The 21,352-nt window shown below is 34.8% G+C and overlaps 1 protein-coding gene across 1 annotated transcript in view; it reads right to left on the bottom strand.

The window, feature by feature from the left end:
• Window positions 1-21,352, bottom strand: part of PHF14 (PHD finger protein 14) — a 159,415-nt gene that overhangs the window by 42,958 nt on the left and 95,105 nt on the right. Inside the window, exon 17 of the mRNA XM_088160059.1 lies at window positions 10,039-10,156. Coding sequence (XP_088016185.1) covers window positions 10,039-10,156 — 118 coding nt within the window. The remainder of the gene's footprint in view (window positions 1-10,038; window positions 10,157-21,352) is intronic.

The raw sequence follows: 21,352 nt of genomic DNA, 5'->3' as shown, positions 1-21,352 counted from the left end.
AGGTTTTCCACATATAAAATCTTTTGTTAATGTTTGTCACAGCTGAAGCACACTTAAGACTTTTCAAACACGCACAAAGATGTTCCGAACCACTGAACCAAATAATAATTTTCAACGGTTACCAAAGCCCCATTTACTAAAAAATCTAAGATAAACTTAATTGCTACTAGAATTTAACAATGCACTATACATTTTAAAGGTTTTGTGAAAATCTTTTCAAAAGCCTTCTTAAAATTCCATGTAATAGTCGTGCATTTTCTTGGTAGAACTGATTGTAATGCTCTTGCAGTTATATTCCCACACAAGCTATCTGCTGAGCCAATTTTAAGAGGATGGAACTTTTCTGCTACAGAATGCTAAAATCCAAGTGATGAGACACTCCTTTGCAGAGAAAGTGGCTGACACAGCACAAATTGGCAATGCCCAGCTGTCTTCTGCAAAATGTGATTAAATGTGGCTGGCACTAAGAGAATTTCTGTTTGAGAATGGCAACCGAACCTCACTTCCACTATCTAACATGATGATGAGAAGTAAATCTTGCCTGTACTAAAATTCATTACTTGCCTAGCACTTCATAAAATGGCACTTTTTTTGGTTTCTTCACCCCCACCTTGCTCTCTCCTGGTTCAATATGATTACACTTTGCCCAGGCAGCATTAGCAATTTACACTGATGAGTGACACATTACTTAAAGTGATATATGTGGCTACATTTCTTTGAAAGACTTGAAAATAAAATCAACCTTGAGAGTAAACATGAGCATTTAATTGGGTAACTATGATAATGTGTTCAAATCTTATACAGAGACTAAAAATTAAAGATCTAATTCTTCTTCCATCATACAGAATATGATTACAGGTGATGCGCTAAAATAATTTGCAGGGTAATAAAGCTGGACTAATGAGGAATTAAAATATATAATTCTTTAATTACATACCTTCTGGTTCTATGTAAAACATAAGACAAGAAACATATTTCTAGGCTAAGAAATTTATCTCAAAAATCGGGTTCCAATAGAACAGCACTTTGCAACATTAGGGTGCAACAGGATGCCACCAACCTCCACACATACCTTTGCTCATCAGGAGTCCCTGTTTATGTCACTGCAGAGCACACACCTTGCAATTTTCTGTTGACTGCTTAATTCTTAATGAATATTCAAATCAAACAAGATTATGCACAATGGAAATGTGGGGTTTTTTTAATGCTGCCCTCCTGGAAGCCTATCTCATTCTAACCCAAGAATTTAAACAAGACTCAAAAGGTTTAAAAGTTCAAGTCAGTTACAAGCTTTGCATTCATACTTTTTTTCCAGACATTTCCAAAATCAAGACATTCTACTAACTAAGTAAATAACAATCTAAATTTCCAAACCGATTATTAACTGAGAGTAGTGATGGTCAATTATAATTTATTGCTAAATTTGTTTATGGCTCTACTATCATAATGAAGTCTTTATTTATCAACACCCAAAGAGCTCCTTATTTTAGGAACTCTAGAAGTAGGAAGAGAATTAGATTGACAAAGCAGATCGGAATGTACATCAGTGTTGTAAGCTCTGATACTTTGGAAGCTACCATGTAGTAACTGTGACACATATGTGTCTTCCTTTTGTCACTTCATTTGAAAAGGAATGTAAAATGGAGAAAATTTGCATTAAAATCGGTATTTTCATGTCTTTTACATTTCAATATAGCATCTTCAATATGCAAATTTACTGTCACAATGCTTCCCAATATTGTACATATCTAGAAATCAATTTTCAAAAGCAAGAAAGAGAAAGCCTTCAGTTCAGTATGGTGCAAGCAACTTTGTTTCCTTTATCCTTCCTATACACTACTTCTCTTTCAACCTCTCACTTTCTTTGAGAATATGCATAGATGCATACCAAAGAGGATGTATAAAATCTTCCTGTTGTGGTGTGCTGCTTAGAGCTCGAAAACTGCCTTTTTTTTTTTCCTCATTCTCTCACGCTGAGTTAGCATAAAACCAGATTCAGTGGCTTTATTTCAATCATGACACTAGCTGATTTCTGGATTTTTCCCAATTGCAGTGAGCTCCCAGTAGAGATTTCTGCCACTCAGTACTACAGTAGCAGGCAATGTAGGTTGTAATTTCATTTTGTCATGGCTTAGGAAGAGTAAGTCACGATTCAGTAGCAGAGCTATTACCCAGATAAACCATAACTGTAAGCAGATTTTGTTAGAAGCATAACCTAAAGAAGGTGCAGAGTAGCAGCAGCATTTTGAACAGCTGCCCATGAAGATTTTGCTTCCTTAGCCACTACCTTAGAGTAAGTAATATTGATTATACATAAAGTAGAGGTTTAGTCATTTAAATATTAGATTGTGTATGTTTAGATTACATGCATTAAAAATGCACAAACTCTATGCCCTTTATGATTTGTTGCCAGTAGTTTATTAATCAGGTGCCTCTTAAATGTTCCACTGGCAATTGGACATGGGTGTGTATTTTAACAAAAGCGATAGTTAATGACCAAGCTTGTTTCTAATTTCAGCCATCCAGCTTTTTACTTCAGTAACGTACTTTTCATCACAACAAAGCAAAATGATCAAGACGACTTATGAAAAGCAGGACTACCTCAGTAATAATTTATGTGCTACAAAGCCTCATAAAAATTAATTTGTTTCATTTTTGTATTGTGTTTGTGTGGTAAGGTTTTGCCAGCAGGGTGGAGGGGTGTAGGAGTAGCTTTTGTGAGAAGCTGCCAGAAGCTTCTCCTACATCTGATGGAGCCAATGCCACCTGGCTCCAAGAGGGACCCATTGCTGGTCAAGGCTGGGCCCATCAACACCAGCAGTGGTGCCTCAAGGTTAAGGTACTTAAGAAGCAGGAAAAACCTGCACAAGAGCACCTGGAGAAAAGAGTGAGAGGTACAGCTCTGCAGACACCAAGGTCAGTGCAGAACGAGGGGCAGGACGTGCTCCAGGAAATGCTCCAGGAACCAGAGCTGGATTCCCCTGCAGCCCATGGTGCACACAATGCTGAAACAGCTGTGTCCCACGGGGATGCAGAGATCCACCCACAGCCCAGGATGGAGCTCCTGGAGCAGGAGGGTGCCCAAAGAAGGCTGAGATCCTATGGGAAGCCCGTGCTGGAACAGGCTCCTGGCAGGAGCTGTGTCCCCATGGAGGGAGGAGCCCACTGTGGAGCAGGTGTGCTGGCAGGAGTTCTGAACCCCCTGGAGCAGTGTGATCCTGAAGGACTGCACCCTGTGGAGGGGACACAAGCTTGTGAGGAACTACTGCTCTCACACTGAGACAAAGAACTTGCACTGAGTGTGCAAAGTTTCAGCTTTGGAAAGAGCTCTATAGTGTTGGATTGTTTACAAAAAAGAGCAAATGAAGGTAAGCAGCAAGGGATTTCTTCCTTCTTCTGCATAAAAAAATAGAGAGAAGAAAATAAACTTGTAAGCCAAAAAAAATATTTGGACTAAGTGCCATTAAAATGGCTCTTTTTGTGTTTTTTTTTGTTTGTTTTGTTGTTGTTGTTGTTGTTGTTGTTGTTGGGGTTGTTTTGGTTTTTTGTTTGTTTGTTTGTTTGGTTTGTTTTCAGGGGTTTTTTGTGTTGTGTTTTTTTTTTTTGTTTTGAGTTTTTTTGTTTGGTTTGGTTTTTTGGTTTTGTTTGGTTTGGTCTTTTGTTGTTGTTTTTTTGTTTTTTACATAAAAAGCTTCATTTAAAACTGCAATGCATATTTAAATCTCAATTTTCTTAGAACATACCACTGGGAAAAGAGACTCAGCAGTTTTATTTTAACTGCTAGTTTTTGACAAAGTTTAATGCCCAAATAAAAAAATATGTATTTCACTTTGTACTCCTAATTGGTAATTTATTTTACGATACTATTTTGATCTATCCCAGTGTTATCTTTCAGAATCAGAAATTTGGCTTTGTACTTGAAACAACAATAATACATTTCAAAAAATAGCCCCATATTCCAGTTTCTTTAAACATCTGGCTGATATCAGTTGCACTATCATCTTTCAAAGAGAGACTTTTTCAGGCAATGTTTTTTCATGTGAAAGACAACGCTATATTGTATTATTCATTTTCTGGTACTTTTTTTTTTTTTAATACAGTTAAGCTGCACCCAAAAAGTACAAGCACTTGAAGACCATGATGAGGATCTGCCAGTCACCACCAGGAAATATTTGAACTGGTAAAATTGAATTTGATGTGGAGAAGAATCAAAATACTAAAAGTAAGCATATGTTCCACTAATATTTTCCAGTGCTTAACTGTTTATTGTTTCGGTTTAGTTTTATTCATTAAAACCTAAGCCTCCCACCTAGACTATGAGAATCTTCTGCCAACTAAGTGTATCTGAGTTTTTGGATTAATTCGGGGATTTACTACCAACTAACTTATCCACTATTCATAAATCAAGCCTCAGCTTAAGTTAATTTCAAGGCTGATAATTTTTGGAACATTTTATAGTATAAATTATTCATTACACAGATGTATTATACCTGTTTGCCAGAAAATAACAGAGGCTGTGCCAACTCATTTTTTTTAAATATGATACCTGGGAAGCAAATATTAAAACACACTTGCAATACTTCAGCCAAGTGATATTGTCATACACTAAAATTTCAGCCTTTTTTTCTGACCATCTTGGTAGTGAAATCCATTTCTGTGCCAAGGTTTGGCGTTACTGAAGTTCTTAAAACAGAGCATAAGTGGTATAAGAGTTTGTGTTAAATTTTCACATGGCCTTACAGATTTGGTTTATTTTATCTTGTTCAATTTTAAGGAAATCACTCCAGTGACAATGTTTTACTGCTCCTCACAAACCTAGGAAGACAACACTGATTTCAAAATAACCAAATATTATCCAGTTTCTATATTAAAAAACATCTTTCTATGTCACACAAGAAACCAATGTACTAGTTAAACTCTCCTCAAGAAACTTTGAAATTTATAAATAAACACAAAAATGCTGAACTCTATCATTCTTTATGACCAAATCATAACATAGATCATAATATTCACACCTGTGGAAGATAAATGCAGTTAGTGAATTCCACTATGTAATTTTTCTGTAAACTACCTTAAAATACTCCTAAGTTCTGGCTGAAAAATATTCCGTAGAAACGGAACATTTTTTCCCATTATAATATGTTCTGCTTGAAGCAGCAAGCAGATTTATTAGCAGTATTCTTTTATCATTTTTCAGCTGCAATGCTGGGTGCCATGATGGCAGTACATTTCCTTCTATGTTCTGTCCTTAAAAGAAGGCAAAACAATCTCTGTGACTTAAGGTGACTAAACGAGGGCCATCCTTTGTCAGAATATGTAACTGAAACAAGTTTGAATTAATTCAAAAGACCTGTATGGATTTCTTTCTTTTTCATATTCTTAAAAAATGTATTTTAGATATAACTATGTAAAATTGCATTGTATTGAATGATAAAATAAGCATATGTGAAACATATTTAAGGCACAATTAAGCACTATATTACTACTGCATGCCAACCTCATCTGTTGCATTCAAATAGGGTTTTCTTGTGCATATATACACACTATCTCCCACTTCAGCTCAGAGAATTCAGTATTTTTACAGGTTAGGCCAAGGGATCCAAGTTGGGTAAGAGCAAATGAGGAGAAAAAATTACTAAACATTTGAAAATGTTAATTTTGCCTAGCACTCACAGCAGCTCTGGGGTGAGGTAAAGATAAAATTCAATTTGTTGGTAACAACTCAACTACTTAAAACATAACGTCAAACTTGCTTTTTTTCCTGTTTCTGAAATCATCGCTTCAGTTCTCATGACTTGTAAACCCTAAAGACAGACTTTCTCCTAATTCTCAACCCAAATTAATCCCTTTTAGTGATCTCCAACAGCTAAATCAGAGAAGGCAGGGGTCCTATGGAAGAAAATTAAAAAATCATAGCATGAAGTGATTAAAGGCTGCAAACCCACACATAGCCAAAAAAGCACTTAAAGCACTGCATGCCACCTCAACTTCAGTATTTCCTAGATTTTGAAAGGTTAACATTAGGATTTTGGTTTCATTGTTTAATTTTTAACACACTTGTGTGAAACTACACATGTGAGGAAATGCTTCCTGCGTTTGGAGAAAAGTCATAGTGAAAAAGATAAAATTCCATAAACCATAACGAGATTGTCGCCTGCACAGAAGAAGATCAGACACTTATGCACTCCTCAACACCTTCTTAATCACCAGCTTTATTTTTGATTAGAATAAAATTCCATGGACAGGAATTGAACTGTGCACTCTTGTCTTATCATCTGACCAAATTTAAAGATTTGAAATATATTTTACATATTAAAAATTCTTTTAAACTTAAAATAATTTTTCAAACATTATATTCAATAATGTAGTATTAGTGTCTAAATACAGTTGCATTTTGCTCTGTGAAAGCAAAATGTACCCCAAATAAATGCTTCTACCTGGCTAATAAGCAAAATCATCCATGATTTCTATTGAACACAAAATGTGTACAAAAATATATTACTTTCCAAGGTTGGTATGTTGTGTATTTGCAGTTCCAGAAAACATTTCCTGAGAGGTTTAGATGAGAATTCTGTGCTGACGTATGTACTGATAATTTATTTCCACTGAAAAAATGCAGTACAGTAAAGAAATGAAATAAAAGGAAACTAAACAGAAGTCTAGAGATGAGGCAGCTGATCCTGCAGTATTCAATAACCTGGCATATACACTCTGCAGTGTTTTGCAAAACAGATTACAGGCAAAGATAAGGAGACAGAAACTTAACTAGCATGGTCAGTGTAACCACTATGATAATATGTTTAAAGTCATTACTGCCTTGGTCCTTGCAAAAGTTTAAAATTGTAGGAGATATTTCAAACAGTACCTTTTCACTGGAGGCAACAGAAGGAAGCCTACATTTAATAATGAAGAGACCTCATAGTAACATCTTCTTGCACATAAATGAAAAAATTGTCAGGCCACATTTATTCCTACTAAATATTACTATGTCATTATTTTGAATTATTTTGGTTTGCGTTCTATTTATCTTTCTTAAATTCAACTAGAACAAGTTGAAACAAGTGTCTATATTAAGCCTGAATACCACTAATAAAAACTACTAGGAAAATTCTGATTTATAGTGCTGTTTGGCAATCCTGAAAGAGCACTGTAATCCTTTTGCAGGGTGAATGGACAGTGTTATAGAAATGGAGACCTTATAAGTTTATTTCAGCTTTCATGTGATGTAACAAAATCTACAATGTTTTTGAGATTAGAGAGCTTGTCAGACCTTAGTAGCGAGCATCACCCATTCCAAAGCAGTGACAGCAAGTATTAGCAGAGAGATGCTGTTGCCCTCATGCCCTACAGCAAAGTCACTGTCTGTCTATTATTTGATAGACAGGGTAATATGGGAATATGCTACGCTGGTGGAAAAACTGACACAATTGCTGGAGAGTCCTGTGACTAGGATGAGCAAAATGGAAGTAGCATGTCCAAGGTTTGTGCTAGATAACAATTTAAATCATATGTTTATTACTGCTAAATTACATGCCTTGTACTGCTGACACCTGCAAGTGCTTGGCAAAATCTGAAAATAAAATAGCATTATTCGCTGTCAGCAGAATGCAACTTTTCCTGAACATCTAAAATTGAAGTTCATAACTAGAAATAAAAACTAACAGCCATTATATGTTCAGCACTACGACCTCTCTTGTCATTGAAATAGTGTCATTTACCTACCAATTATGTTCAAGGCCCTGTAGTGCTAATGAAGATATATTGTTGGGGAATTTTAAAATGTGTATTATAAGTGATTTAAACTGGACCAAAACAGATGAGTGAAGTCAAAAGAATGAGAACTAAACAATAGTCTCCTTGGCAAAAGCAGAAAATTCAATCCCATTTTGCTGCTATAATCCATACTAGTAACTTCCCTGTGACACATCAAAAATTGGATGCAGTGAGTGACTGAGAGACTGAAATCATCAGTAGCTCAGGCTTGCAATTCATCCACAGGTCAGGCAGAGTGCAGCAAATGACCCAACTTTCTCTACACATGCTCACTTCTGAGCTCCAAGCACACATTTGAGAGACCACCCCCTCTGGGAAGGGGTAGAAAAATACTTATCATACCAGCTCCTCTTGGCTGTGAAAAATCACAGATATATATCACACAATCCTAAAACCACGTAGAACAAAGAATTTGAAAATTATGAAGCACAAGACAAAGTCCTAATTCTTTAAAAATAGGTTCACATTATGGCTGAAAAGAGTTTAACTTGATACTATATTTTTTGAATTTATTACACAGCATAGTATAAAACAGAAAAAAGCTACCAAAAAAAGCTTTGGGGAACATATAGGGCAATACAGCTTTATCAGAGAAATTTCTCTGCACAGCTCTCTGGAAAAGCTATGTGAAAGTGACTAAACAAAACCACAAGGAGTCCCCATAAGACAATTTTTTCAGTATCTTTCATATTTATTACATTTTCACTAAATGCAATTCTAATTGCCTGTACTTGAAAGTCCAAGAGACTTTATTTAAATTTACTTATTAAAAATCTTTATGAATGAAGATCAGACACAAGAACATTTTTAAAATTCATCATAATCACTAAGATAACACAAAATGTATAATCATTCTACTGAAAAATATTGTTTACTCTTTAAAACATTCCATTTTCCAACACACCTTAAAACTAATACACACCCTGCAAGAAGTAAAGTCCATCATAATTAATTTACCTCATAAAGTAGCTAAAAAATTGTATCTGATACACTGTGTAGGAAAACAAGTAGAAATTACATACCCTTGCGTTTTTCTGTTTGCTTGGAAGTCAAGAATACAAGAGACACGAGATTTTAACTCATGTTATCTGGACCCCATTTTAGTTTAAGTGGGTGACAGAAATTCAATAACAGTTTTAATTCACTTTTGGAATGTCTCTTGCATGTAAGTGGTATCCAAGAAAGATTGCTTGATGTCCAAACTGTAGTGGACAGCTAATTTCCTGTGTCTGTCTCCATACCTCCTTAAAAGAACAATTTGATTAATCCCCCAGGGGAAAACTGAGTAACATATTTTTGCAATTGGAAAAGGACACTAGCAAGCCAAAAAATGACACCACTCCCTGAAGGTTCTGTATGTGCCAATCTTAAAAGTAAACACATGACAGAGTGTAAGTATCCAAGTATGCTGACAAGTAACATATGAAAACATCTCATCACAGCTGTGTCCTGTGTATCCAAATACTGAGACACTTACTAGGTAAAAGATTCTACAAAATACAAAGAAAATGGCAGTAACCTGAAAAATCTTGAAGATTTTTAGAATATTCTTTTATTTTTTACAGTGAGATACATTTATAAATCCACTTATGGAATCAATTGGAAAGTGTCTCTTCAGAGATTATGGTGATGATAAAAAAGAATGCCACTGCTAAAGGAACTTCTGTGCAAACAAAGAATCAGAATCTTTATTTTTTGAAAAGTCAGTACTATAAAAGAATACCATTACTTTCAGTATTATTAAACAGCTAATCCATGTCAAAAATGTATTTCTAGTTTTACAATGTTATATTTGAACAAGGCATGCCAATCAATATAAGGTATTGATAACCTTTATATGAATTTTCAATGGAAGAAGAAGGTTAGTAATTCAAATCACCTTCCTTTGTTTAGAAACACGTGCATTTTCTCTGGCCTTAGAGGTCTGCATTCTGTAGTACTTCTGAAATACTATTTCTTGTCAATATTACCAATGCTGATACAGTATCTGTACTCACACCTTTCTCACAGAGATCACAATGTCAAAAACAAGCATTTAACTACGATTGTAAAATTTTCTTTACTGCTTAGGAATATTTACATTTTGCATACACTGTGGGTTTTTTAATACCTATTTAAAAGAGAATCTGAAATCCTTATTTTATTTACCTTATTCACCTTCTACCAGAGCAAACCTATGCACAGCATTTCATAAAAAACTTCAAACACTAAGTAAAGCTCCTAAAACCAGAATACTTCAACTATTTTTAGGGTGCATTAACTTACTTTGGAGGATGTAGAGTCACATTCCTGACAAATCCATCCATAGCCCGTCTGTTTAGGAGACTTTTTCAAGGGAGGGTCTAGACAGCCAAAATGGTAGCAAAGCCTGCATTCATCACACCTGCAAGAGAAAAACAAAAAATATATTTATATTAAATGGTACTTCTGTACTATTTTAGACTGAGCTTCCCTGCAATTCTCAGCAGAAGATTTCCTGATCCATTATCATAATAAAGAAAATCAATTTTCTATAAGGGGTTATTTTAAACAGCCACTTCAAGTAGGTTCTGCTTAATCTGGAATATCCTGATGCAGACACTCATATATCACCTTTGTCATCATCGTATACAAATGAAATTTCAAAGACTTGCAAATTAATGAAAAAAACGGCTTAATTTTTTAGATACTTCAATGTCATTATCTGCCCTTTGCAGAAATTTAAACTTTTTTAGAGAGTGACAATATTTTTTTTTATAGTTTTAAGATACTCTTTTGCACTTTTAGTTTTTCAAGAAAAGCTGTGTGAAAAATTCACCCACATATTAAATAACTCAAGTATAATTTACAGCTATGAATTACTTTTTTTACACCAGGACTATGTGGTTGATAAACAAATATACAAAATATTTTCTCATTCACTCTGAATTTTCTGGAAAGGGCATTAATTTAAAAGGATTTCACTGTGATCTTTCACTTATAAAAGTGCTCTATAAACACACAATGAATTTATGTTCTTCTTTAATAAACCTTTCATTAGTGTTTAGTACTATGCATAGTCCACACAAAAAGCTCTAAACATACAGCATAGCTATTGTTAACCTACTTTTAATGTACCACAAATAGAAAACATGCTACAGGAGAACCAGTGTTTCATGAAGGGATTTTTAAATCAGAACAATAATAGGCTCAAAATGAGAAAGAGATTTCTTCAAAGCAAATAATAGAGGTTTTCATATACCCTACTGAACTTTCTTTATTTGTGTATCCCCCTGTATTCCTTTGTATGAAAAGGAAAGCTTTTTTCAAATTTACTTTGCAACAGTCTCTTCATTAAACAGTCTTAAACTCTGAATTAAGGCTAATATTGAAAAATAGGAAAGCGCAAATGTTTAAAAATAAAAAAATTTAAAGAAATTCCCCACGTTCTCTTTCTCTCCTTTCCTGGCCACTCGTTTTTTCCTCTACGGTATGCGCAAACACAAAAATGTCCAAAAATTGCAGTAATAACAAGGCACAGGCATCATCAGATCAAAGGCAGAGGGATAAAATTTATCAACAGAATAGACAGTGCATTGCAGAAAGAGGATTCAACTAACAGAACATACTGCTGCATTAATAGAACAAAATGTTGATGTGACTTTTCCAAGGATTAATCTCCCAATGAAAAGAAGTAACTGTTTTTGATTACGATGGTTAACCTAAGTAAATACTTCTGTCTCATTCCCAAGGCTGTGCTTGCTAGGAGTCACAGGTAACACATGAGCACTGGTAAGGGTATGGCATGTACTGTTTCCCACTGAATAGAAATTAAAAGCAATAATCTGACTATCCACAGGATTCAACACTGGAATGACATGGCTTTGATACTTTTTTGAAAATGAGATATACCATATTGCAACATATATCCTTAGGATTGCTTAGCAGTGACTCAATCTAGCTCCACGACAAAGCAAACACTTAAAATAGAAAACTGTTCTCTGTTTTTAAAGACAGAAGAGTTCTAATGTTGAAATACATTACTTAAAATCAGGAATACATGCAGTTTTATTTCCTGTGAAAGGTGTATTAAATAATAAAAAGTTTGAGAATAGGAGATGGAATAGGTTACATTCCTAAATCCCAATGGTGTATGTGACCTTCAGCAAAAGATTAAGCCTCCTTTGAGCCTCAATGTTCTCATCTGTAAAGAAGTATATTTTTACTAACCTATTTCTATATCTGGAATCTTATGCATGTAAGGGCTTGCACTTGAGCAGTGCTTATCAGAACTCCCTTCATGTAAACTTAAGGATCCTCTTAAGTAACTGAAAATAAAGAAACATACTATTTCTGACTGATTTAGAGTACTTTCAGAGTTTAATCGTAAAACCTACATCTGATTTAAATAGTGTCAGTTTAGATTTTTCTTTTTTTTAATAAAGAAATTGCTTTATATGTCTATGTTCAAAAGAAAATGTTTCCCTTTTAAGATTACACTTTGGCATCCCTTACATTTTTACCATTTTGTATCTAGAGTAGTGGCACTGCACTTTCAGCCATTTTTCCTCAGAATACACTGAGGGAGTTCACAAAGCCGGGTTGAAATATCCACGACATTGTGAAACTGAGCATGTATCTCAAGGCACCATTCTAAAGTGCAATGTTTTTAATATTTATTGTCATTAATTTTTATCACTTCAGAGTGTTTAGCTTGGTAGAAGAAAAACTGCATTTCCCTAGAATGAGTTAAAAATATCTAAATGAAAGTTTTTAGATATTAATAGCTTCTATTCTCATCTGCACAGCTAAGGAAATGCAAATGAGTATTTTCATATATCAAAACATAAAAAGCTGCATGGTGATAAAAGTCTAACTATACTAAATATTTTTTAATGTTTGCTGCTTTTTACAGGAATATGAATTCGGTACTGGAAAACAGAAATTCATTGATTCTCAAGTTCCCAGAGCTTGATGCTGGGAAAATGGATGAATACACACTGTACCTTGGCTAATGATGCTCTAGCTGTCTGGCAATCATCATCTGCTAAAACTGACTGGGGACAAAATGTGAAGCTTACACACATCACAGTGAAAAAAAAAAAATTGGCATTCTTAATTTCTAATTCCAAAAGCAAACGTTGCACCCAAGTTAAAATGGCACTAATAAAACAAGATTAATCCCTCAAGTGTATACTATTAGCTGTGTTCTTTGTCTAGCAACATAAAAATGATAGAAATCCCACAGTCACATTCAGAAAATAAGAACGTGACACAAAATACAGATTATTTTTGACTTAACTATAGAGAATGAAATTGCTGGGTCACAAAAGATGTCACGCTAACAGTCTTGCAGCCTGTCAGTAAATGCACTCACAGATCCATCACATTCCGATCATTTACAGAGCAAAGGAGTCACGTGGCACCATCATTTACAAATATCATCCACTTCCATCCTGAAGATGGCTTAACAGGACAGACAAAACTGTTGGGATGGGAAGGAGGAGGAAAGGGAAAGAATCTACTTCCTCCATATTACAGGTTGTTGAAATTTTTACCCTTGTGCATTCAACGTTGCACGTTCACACATAAACTAGCAAATATTTTATCTTGCTGCTATTTGTGGATAACTATTTTTGTGGTGAAGCACATGATTTACAAATGCCATCTTCAGCGGCCCCGTTAGCTGCTGTATTGAAAACTTTGTGGGAATAAAAGCAGAGCTCTACACAAAGACAAGCTAACGTAACCTCCTAAATTACCTCTAACTGACAGGTAATTGCTTACTATCACTGTTATAAAAAGCCTGAAATTACTTTATGCATCAAAATTAAAAATCACTGTGTTCCTCATTCCAGCAATTAATGAGGATAGATATATGCTCACTAAATACGGAGAAAATGGAGTGTGAAGAAGAAAGGTGAATTCTGAAGTAGTTATGACAAAAAAGTTAAAAAAACCCTAACATTTTTACTTATAGAAGTATAGAATGCATGTCAGCTACATTCTCACTGCAAGAAAGCTTGATTAGGCATTTTCATACCTGAAATATGTTTGCTTTGTTCTTTAATAGAGTGATCTCCATCTGCTCTTGCCCTTGGATTGTTTTTATTAGTTTTTTTAGCAGTACAGCTGGCTGTGCTCAAGCCCTATCGTGTTCATAATTAACTAATTATACTCTAATCAATAGTGCAGATACTGATTTTACAATGTAAATGAGATAAATGAGATAATGGTTGGGGTCAATCTCATTTTATTTACAAAGCTCAGCACACACATCCAATTTCATTACATTGCATCTACCTGCACAGGAGGGAGTCTTATCAGTTGGCCTGCAGAAGTCTTCCTGCAAGCACTGGGGAAAAAGACCTGTGCTTTTACAGAGGAGCAGTGAATACAAAACCCGCCCATCACTGGCACATTTGTAAGTCACTGGTTAATATCATCGAAAACCACAAAGAGCTGATTCAGCCAGAGCGAAGAAACCTATTTTGCATTCACGAGACAGCATCACCCATCTATAGCTGTAAAAGTAATTACCTACATGTCCCTGAAACACAACATTAATAAGCTAATCTTTAAATACAACTTTCCAAATATGCTTCAGAGACTACAGAAAATCTCACTTACGTACGCACCATTGCACACTGCCTGCAGTGTCATGCCAAAAGGTACCATGGTGAATGAAATACAAAATTGCAAAATATATATACTGCTCCCAGTTTGTCAAAATAGCTTGGAAAGATTTACTTTAATGAAAAAAAAGATAAAAAACATTGATACATTTCCCACCATTAAAAGTAGAGAATGTGTCATATAAGCCTTACTCTGACAAACTCGGAATTAGTCAGAAAAAAATCAGAAGCAAGCTAATCCAGAATTTTTAAACAACTCTAAAGGAACTGCAGTAGGATGCCTGTGTGTACATGCATCCACTTACTGAGGGCATGCAACACAATAGCTACTGCTATACAGCACCTGTGTAGATTTAAGTACTGATAAGCATCATCCTTTGCTGGCTTGTTTTGGACACCATTTCTGACTAAAGGCTCTAAGCACCTGAGGGAGAGACATCTGAGGAACAGAGGTTTCTTCTCAGGCAGGGATCTCTCTCCCCTTTAATCCCTCAGTGTCCAAGTGCTGAGTCACTCTGGAATTGCAAACAGACAGAGACATGATTTGGGGGTCATTTTAAATTGCAGCACATTCTTGATTTCAGATGAGCAACTTAAAACCAGCCATGACCATGTAAGTCACTGTGAACACTCAGTTCCTTATTAGCAGCTGTATGATATACAATACAAAGGAGCACATAAGCATTCCCAAAACCCCAGAGTAAATCAATGTAGCTCAAGTGAATTCAAACTGTAGAACCAAAATGAATTACTTAAGCCTGGAGTAGCTGAGCAGTGCTCCTGTGGCACCTTGCTGCAACCAGACCACAAGAGAGATAAATTCTGGATGACAGGAATGAACACTGTGTGGTGGGTTGCAGCAGCAACTCTTACATGTCACATCAAAGAAGGCACTTTCCTGTGCCCTTATTTAAAGAGTAAAATTTGAAATCTAATGGTGAAATAAATGTAGAGTCCTCTATTTAGTGCACTGTTATTAATGCTGTCCAAAAAGTACATTTATTCTAGTTACTGAGGGAGAGCCCAAAACAGTAGCATGTTTTCATTGTAGAATATGTGGAGAACACTCGTCTTTTGCTTCTGACATTTCTTGTAACAAAGTGAAAATAAGCAAAGGTATGACTTTGTATCTTACCCTACCATTCTACATCAAAACTCTTCAATTCAGCCCAAATAATTCCAAAACAAATTACTTTCATTTTGCTGTGATATGTCACAGTGAAACCCAGAAATGATGCAGTATATTTAGACTCTGAAATGTAAGATCTAGATTCTTATCAACTCCTTTGTTTTTTAAACAAAAAACTGACAACATAATAAAACCCTATTAAGTATAAAATGGAAGAAGTTGATTCTCATTTTCCTGATTGCTACTCTTTTCCACTTGTCTATAAATGGCATAACAACTAAAAATCGGTGATCACCTTGCAGTTCCTGTTCTACAGAGCAGTTTTAAGAGGTCTTCTCACATACGCCAGTCAAGCCTTAGGTGACTTTACCACCAGGAGTATGACATATTTCTGCACTAAAATTCTTATGTGACTGCATATGCATAAATTTTTAATTATAAACCAGGATACAGCCCAGCTATATGGCCTCTTCATACACAGTTACTTGTTACCCTGAAAGGCTCTCCATCTTCACAGATGCTAAAGCTCACCCACATTAAATTACAAGGAACTTCACCCAATTTCAAAGTTAGATGTAACTTTGTGTTAGTGGGCGGCTAGAACAGATGTCCTTCAGAGACTTCTGCAACCTACATCTTTCTGGATTCTAATGTTTTCATAGTTTTGATTTAGGTAAATGAAATACTCTATCTGAGAAAACTAATGCTATGGTATTATGCTAAGTAATTAAGTCACATTCTAATTTCTGTTATGCCGGGTACAATGCAAGCACACAAAGGGAGGTCTCTCATCTACATAGTTTATAATGGGAAATGAGAGAGCAGACTATGACTGTCTTCTATGCCTGGAAGAGAGAGGGCACGGCTACTGCTGAAAGGGAAGTGATTATACCAGATGAAAGATGATTATTGCATTCTGTTTTTTATATCTACCTACCACTGATGAAGACAGTGTATGGGCAAGATGGACACATAGCCCGACAGAGCATGACGAGCTTACTGATCTTCAACTTAAGAGTAGTTTCATGGTAAGTTCCTAAGTGTTTTTAAATATGGGAAATTGTCTGATCTTTTGTTTACTTAAATTTCTGTCCAATCTCAAGGGCATTAATAAAAACAAATAGTGTCTATCAATTATAGCAAAACATAAAGCAGCAAAAGAAACCCCCAGCATTCATTTAAAAGACATCTCGGTAGCTAAATTTATTATGCTAAACCCAAAACTGCCACCTAACTGATTAAAACCATTATTTTAATACTAAATCAAACATCCCCTCATAGCCAAAAACCTAACACAGATTATTCATGAGTAAGGAAGAATCTGAAAGGGCTATCATATGTCATTCCTATGTAACCCAGATTTTTTCTGAACTGTCTACAAATAATTTGCTTTATGAAACTTGAGTTTACATATACAAAATGAATTCTAAGAACACTGAAACTTTATTTACTATACCTGTATGTGAACAGCTTTGTTTCAGCAAGAAATTAACTTTTCTGTCTCTCAGTACTGCAAAACTACACAATACATGGCCTTCTTAAATTAGTTTGAAAAATTAATTAATGACCCACATATACAAGTGGAATATAATGATATGAACACTATTTCAGATGTGTTTGCTTTTGTTAATATAAAGTTACTGTACAGAACTTCTATTTACACCATTTTAATGTTTAAACCAAGAACTTCTGTGAAGACAATGACTCAAAGATATGCATTAAAGTAATGCTATACCAATTACAGACATTGAAAAAGTCCTTTGACAAAAAGTAAAATTTAAGAAGCTATTACCACCTGCTGCATTTGTTTTTCTGAAGTACATTCTAGTAATACATGGTTGTATCTATAGTGCCACTCTCAGGTGTTGAAATGTTAACTCTACTGAATGGTGTACTGTTTATGAACTACTAGAAAAGTCCATGGTAGTTTTGAATATTGCCATCAAACATCTTTCAAAAGGTGAAACATCAAGTGTTAGCATCTAGCTTTCAACCTAATGATATGAGAGAAAGAGAGAGCAAGAGAGAGCCAGAGCCAGAGCCACAGAAAAAAATTCTACAAGAAAGCTGTACTGGGAAAACCATAAAAAATACAGCAGGAATTCACCTTAGGCTTTCAAGCATGACCAAGAAAATACCAGTAATACCTGAAACAGTATTTAATGCATTAGTGTCCTTAAAAACCTCCAAGAGCAGAGATTACTGAACTTCCCTAACATCTCTGGTGCAAGTATTCTTGTTATTAGAAAAAAACTTTCTATTGGCCAAATCAACTTGATACAATGTATCTTATTTTTGGTCTGATCAGCTTTGTAGAACACTTTCTTCCTTCCTTGTAGCAACTTCTGTCTTTATCATCTTTATATTAATTTAGGCTTTTAAAACAGATTTCCCACCTTCACTAAATTAAAGAAATATTACTATTTTAAGCTATTTTTATTCATATCTCCAGTTCAGTTTGCTTTGGACCTTCTCTGCTTACCAAAGTGGACAGGATATGCTAGCTGACACTTTTCAAAGGGTGAGATACTGGTATTCTGAATATTCAGGAGTACTTCAGTGCATTACGTGCAACACCTCTCTCTGTATGTATGTATTGATCCGTTTGACCAATGTTCTATGATCCAGAGTCCCCCACAATTTCTCTTTTTATTTTTGAAGTCACTCAATATAATAATCACGCAATCAACAGTGATTTGCCTTTTCCTTCCTGCACTGCAAGCTTTTTCTGAATACTTTCTTAATGTTTTCTTTTAAATTCTAACACTGTACTCCTTCACATCCTACTGTCATCATCTGCAAATGCAACCAAACACTTTATTTCAGTACCTAATAGGCTAAAGCAAAAATATCGTAATACTGAATCAGGAGAGCTTGAGTGGAACTCAGTGAGCTGAGTATCATTTGACAGTGATAAAACCAGGTAGCTGGTTTACTTTCCTAATCAGCTACACATTTTATTGCAGCTTAATTAGCAGAATCTCTAGCTTATGTAAAGGAATGTCACACACAGAAGTATTTTGAAAGTCTTACTAAAATCAAGATAAGCCACATTTATCATTCTCTCCTATCCACAATACCTAGATCATTTAGTTTAATAAATGATCATAAATCCCAGTAAAAATTACTTTTTCTTTTTTTTTTTTTTTCTATAAACTCAGCATGATGTATGGGCTAAAATCTTTTTCCCCCTTTGCTTACACAGCACTTAAGATACAACTTTTTACTTTCAGAATACTGCACAAGTGGTCAACAAATCTGGGTCTTTTCTTCCTAGAAAAGACTCACGGATGCTTAAAGATCAAACTCCTGCATTAGTGTCTACTACCCGGTGCAAATTTCTTTATTTTTAAGGTGTCTTTGTGTGCCTTGTCAAGACAGAATGATAAGCATTTCTGATAGTTCCAACAAAAACCTTAACTCTGAGATTCTCCCACCCCCTTTTTAAAATGAAACGACGTGTTACACATCAGGTTAATTTTATTTAATATAATATTCAAACATGAAATGCCCTGGTAAGATATGACTCGTAGATAAGTATACATAAATTTGTATATTTTCCTATTACTTATTACAGCATTTCTTTTTTAAGTTTAAAAAATACTTTCAAATGGAAACGTGCCTTGATAGATGACAAAACCCACCATATCTCAAGAAATTCAAAGATTATAGGTCAAAGTTACAAGTGTGATTGCATTTGAGCAGAATTTTTCCGAGCAAGTTCAAGATGAAAACGATGAAGATGTCAACACTCTGACACTGTAGATTTAAGAACAGGATCTGTACCATTTGAAGATCAAAATGCTATGTGTGCATCTACCAGGATATATACGGACGGAGACGAAGATCTCAGCTGTCACGCTGTGTGATCAATTCTTCATTCATTCCCCAATTTACAAAACAATTTTGTGTTTTTATTGGGACGAGATAAGCTTGTCCTGAACACTGCCAGAGAAGTAAGCCAAATGAAACAAATGCCTGCACATACTCAATTTTTTCTTATTTAAAAAAAAAAATTTCAGAAAGAAGTATAGGTATAGTTCTATTCACTTGAGTGTCTGAGAAACAATTAGTTCATACTAATAAGCACAAAATCAATTTTCCATGGCAAATCTATTCCTTCAGAATAGTAAGTCTCAAGTGCTTTACAGGTCTCATTATCACTGAACATTTATTTTTTTTTTAGGAAACAATCCTTTTTACAGTTAGGTCTATGTACAACACAGTGTTCCATATAGAAATGTTCTTATTAAACTGTATATAAGTAGAGTGGCAGGCAGATGGCAAACCGTTGCTTATTTCTTTCAGTATCACCATAGAGAAACACACAATATTTAAGTCCCACAGGCTTCTGTCACTTCAATGAATCCAAGCATTGTATAACATCATTTGCCAACGAAGCACAGGGGAAAGAGACATTACTTAATAGGACAATCCTGACAAGACATTTATCCGGGATTTTTCAACGATGCACATACAAAACGTTCCTGAATAGTGCAAAAAAATGCAGGCAAATTAACTACCTTGTCAGTTCAAATAACAAACCAATCAATTACATTCTATCCAAGCCTGACAAGCAAACTCAATGTTTTGTCATAATAAGCTTATAGTTGAGACAAGGTAGCTGTTCTCCTTTATTTTAGGTATTCTATTGAGAGCTTTATCCACATTTAAAAATCCTATTATAAAAGGTTTCCACGATTGCCTCCGAGGATGAGTTGTGGCAGAGTTGTGTCTCATGAAGGGTATCTACACAGTAAAGTGATAAGAAAAAAATATTAACATTGAAAGATCACAGCAGCTCTCTTCTGTCTTATGAAACATTTTAACATCACACTAAATTTAAGCAATGTGTATGCTCAGATCCCACACCAAATTTTCAAGAGTCTCTAAGTGTCAAAACATTAAACTGAGTTAAGTATAGCATCTTTGCAACACTTTTAACTTTTTCTCAATAAAGCTTAAAGGCAGTCCACCACAAGACAGAGAAGATAATTTTCTTTTTTTTTTAATCATAAAAGCAACAATTTAATACAAGTAGGCTTGATTGTGAAGCTAGCATTTTACTCATATTTGCAACCCATAGAAATGCAGTTATGAGACTGTCTACAAGCACAAACATGGGTACCATGTTATAATCTTAAAAAATGTTTGTTTTATAGAAAAGCATTTGAAAGAAAACCAGTCTTAGGATTTAGGAAGGACTAAGTAAGGGAGGGTTTCTTTCAAAATGAATTGTAATAATTCAGTACATCAAAGGCTTTAGTCACTTCTGAAAAAAATGTCTTTGAGTCAATAATTCCAAAACCTTCACAGCTTTTTCTTTTCCTACTTGCACTTCCTGTCTTTTGCACTCATGACATACATACTTTTCAAGAATGCTTTTAAAAAAAAATCAATACAATTTCAAAGTGCTGAGTCTCTGCATTTAAACTTTTTAAAGTATTTGCCATCCAGCGAATTAACGTATCTTAGAGCACTGTGAGATTTTAATTAGGAAAACATCTATGTTGCCTTTAAGCTGAGCAAATACATTTTTGAAAGAAAGACTGACAAAAAGTCTCCATCCACATTTGGTGGTTTGTTTTTTTTTTTTGTTTGTTTGTTTGGGGTTTTTTTTGCTTTTTTTTTTAATTTGTATTTAAGTAGAATTCTAAATAAAAACAAACTGCTGTCATACTTTGATAAAATGTAACAGTCTGATGAACAGGAGCCATCTTGTTGCTATATGTTACACCAAAAATTCTTTGCAACCGAATTTTTATTTTGAGTAAGTAAGGATTTTGAGTCTAAGAGTTAGAGGGACAGCAAGAAGTACCATACGTAAATCCACTCCCAATTCTCACTTCATCTCTTA

This window comes from Sturnus vulgaris, chromosome 1 (genome assembly GCF_052056855.1).
Source record: "Sturnus vulgaris isolate bStuVul1 chromosome 1, bStuVul1.hap1, whole genome shotgun sequence".
NCBI classification, from domain to species: Eukaryota; Metazoa; Chordata; class Aves; order Passeriformes; family Sturnidae; genus Sturnus; species Sturnus vulgaris.
Note: the sequence above shows the minus strand (reverse complement) of the source record. Positions and strands in the feature narration are given on the sequence as shown.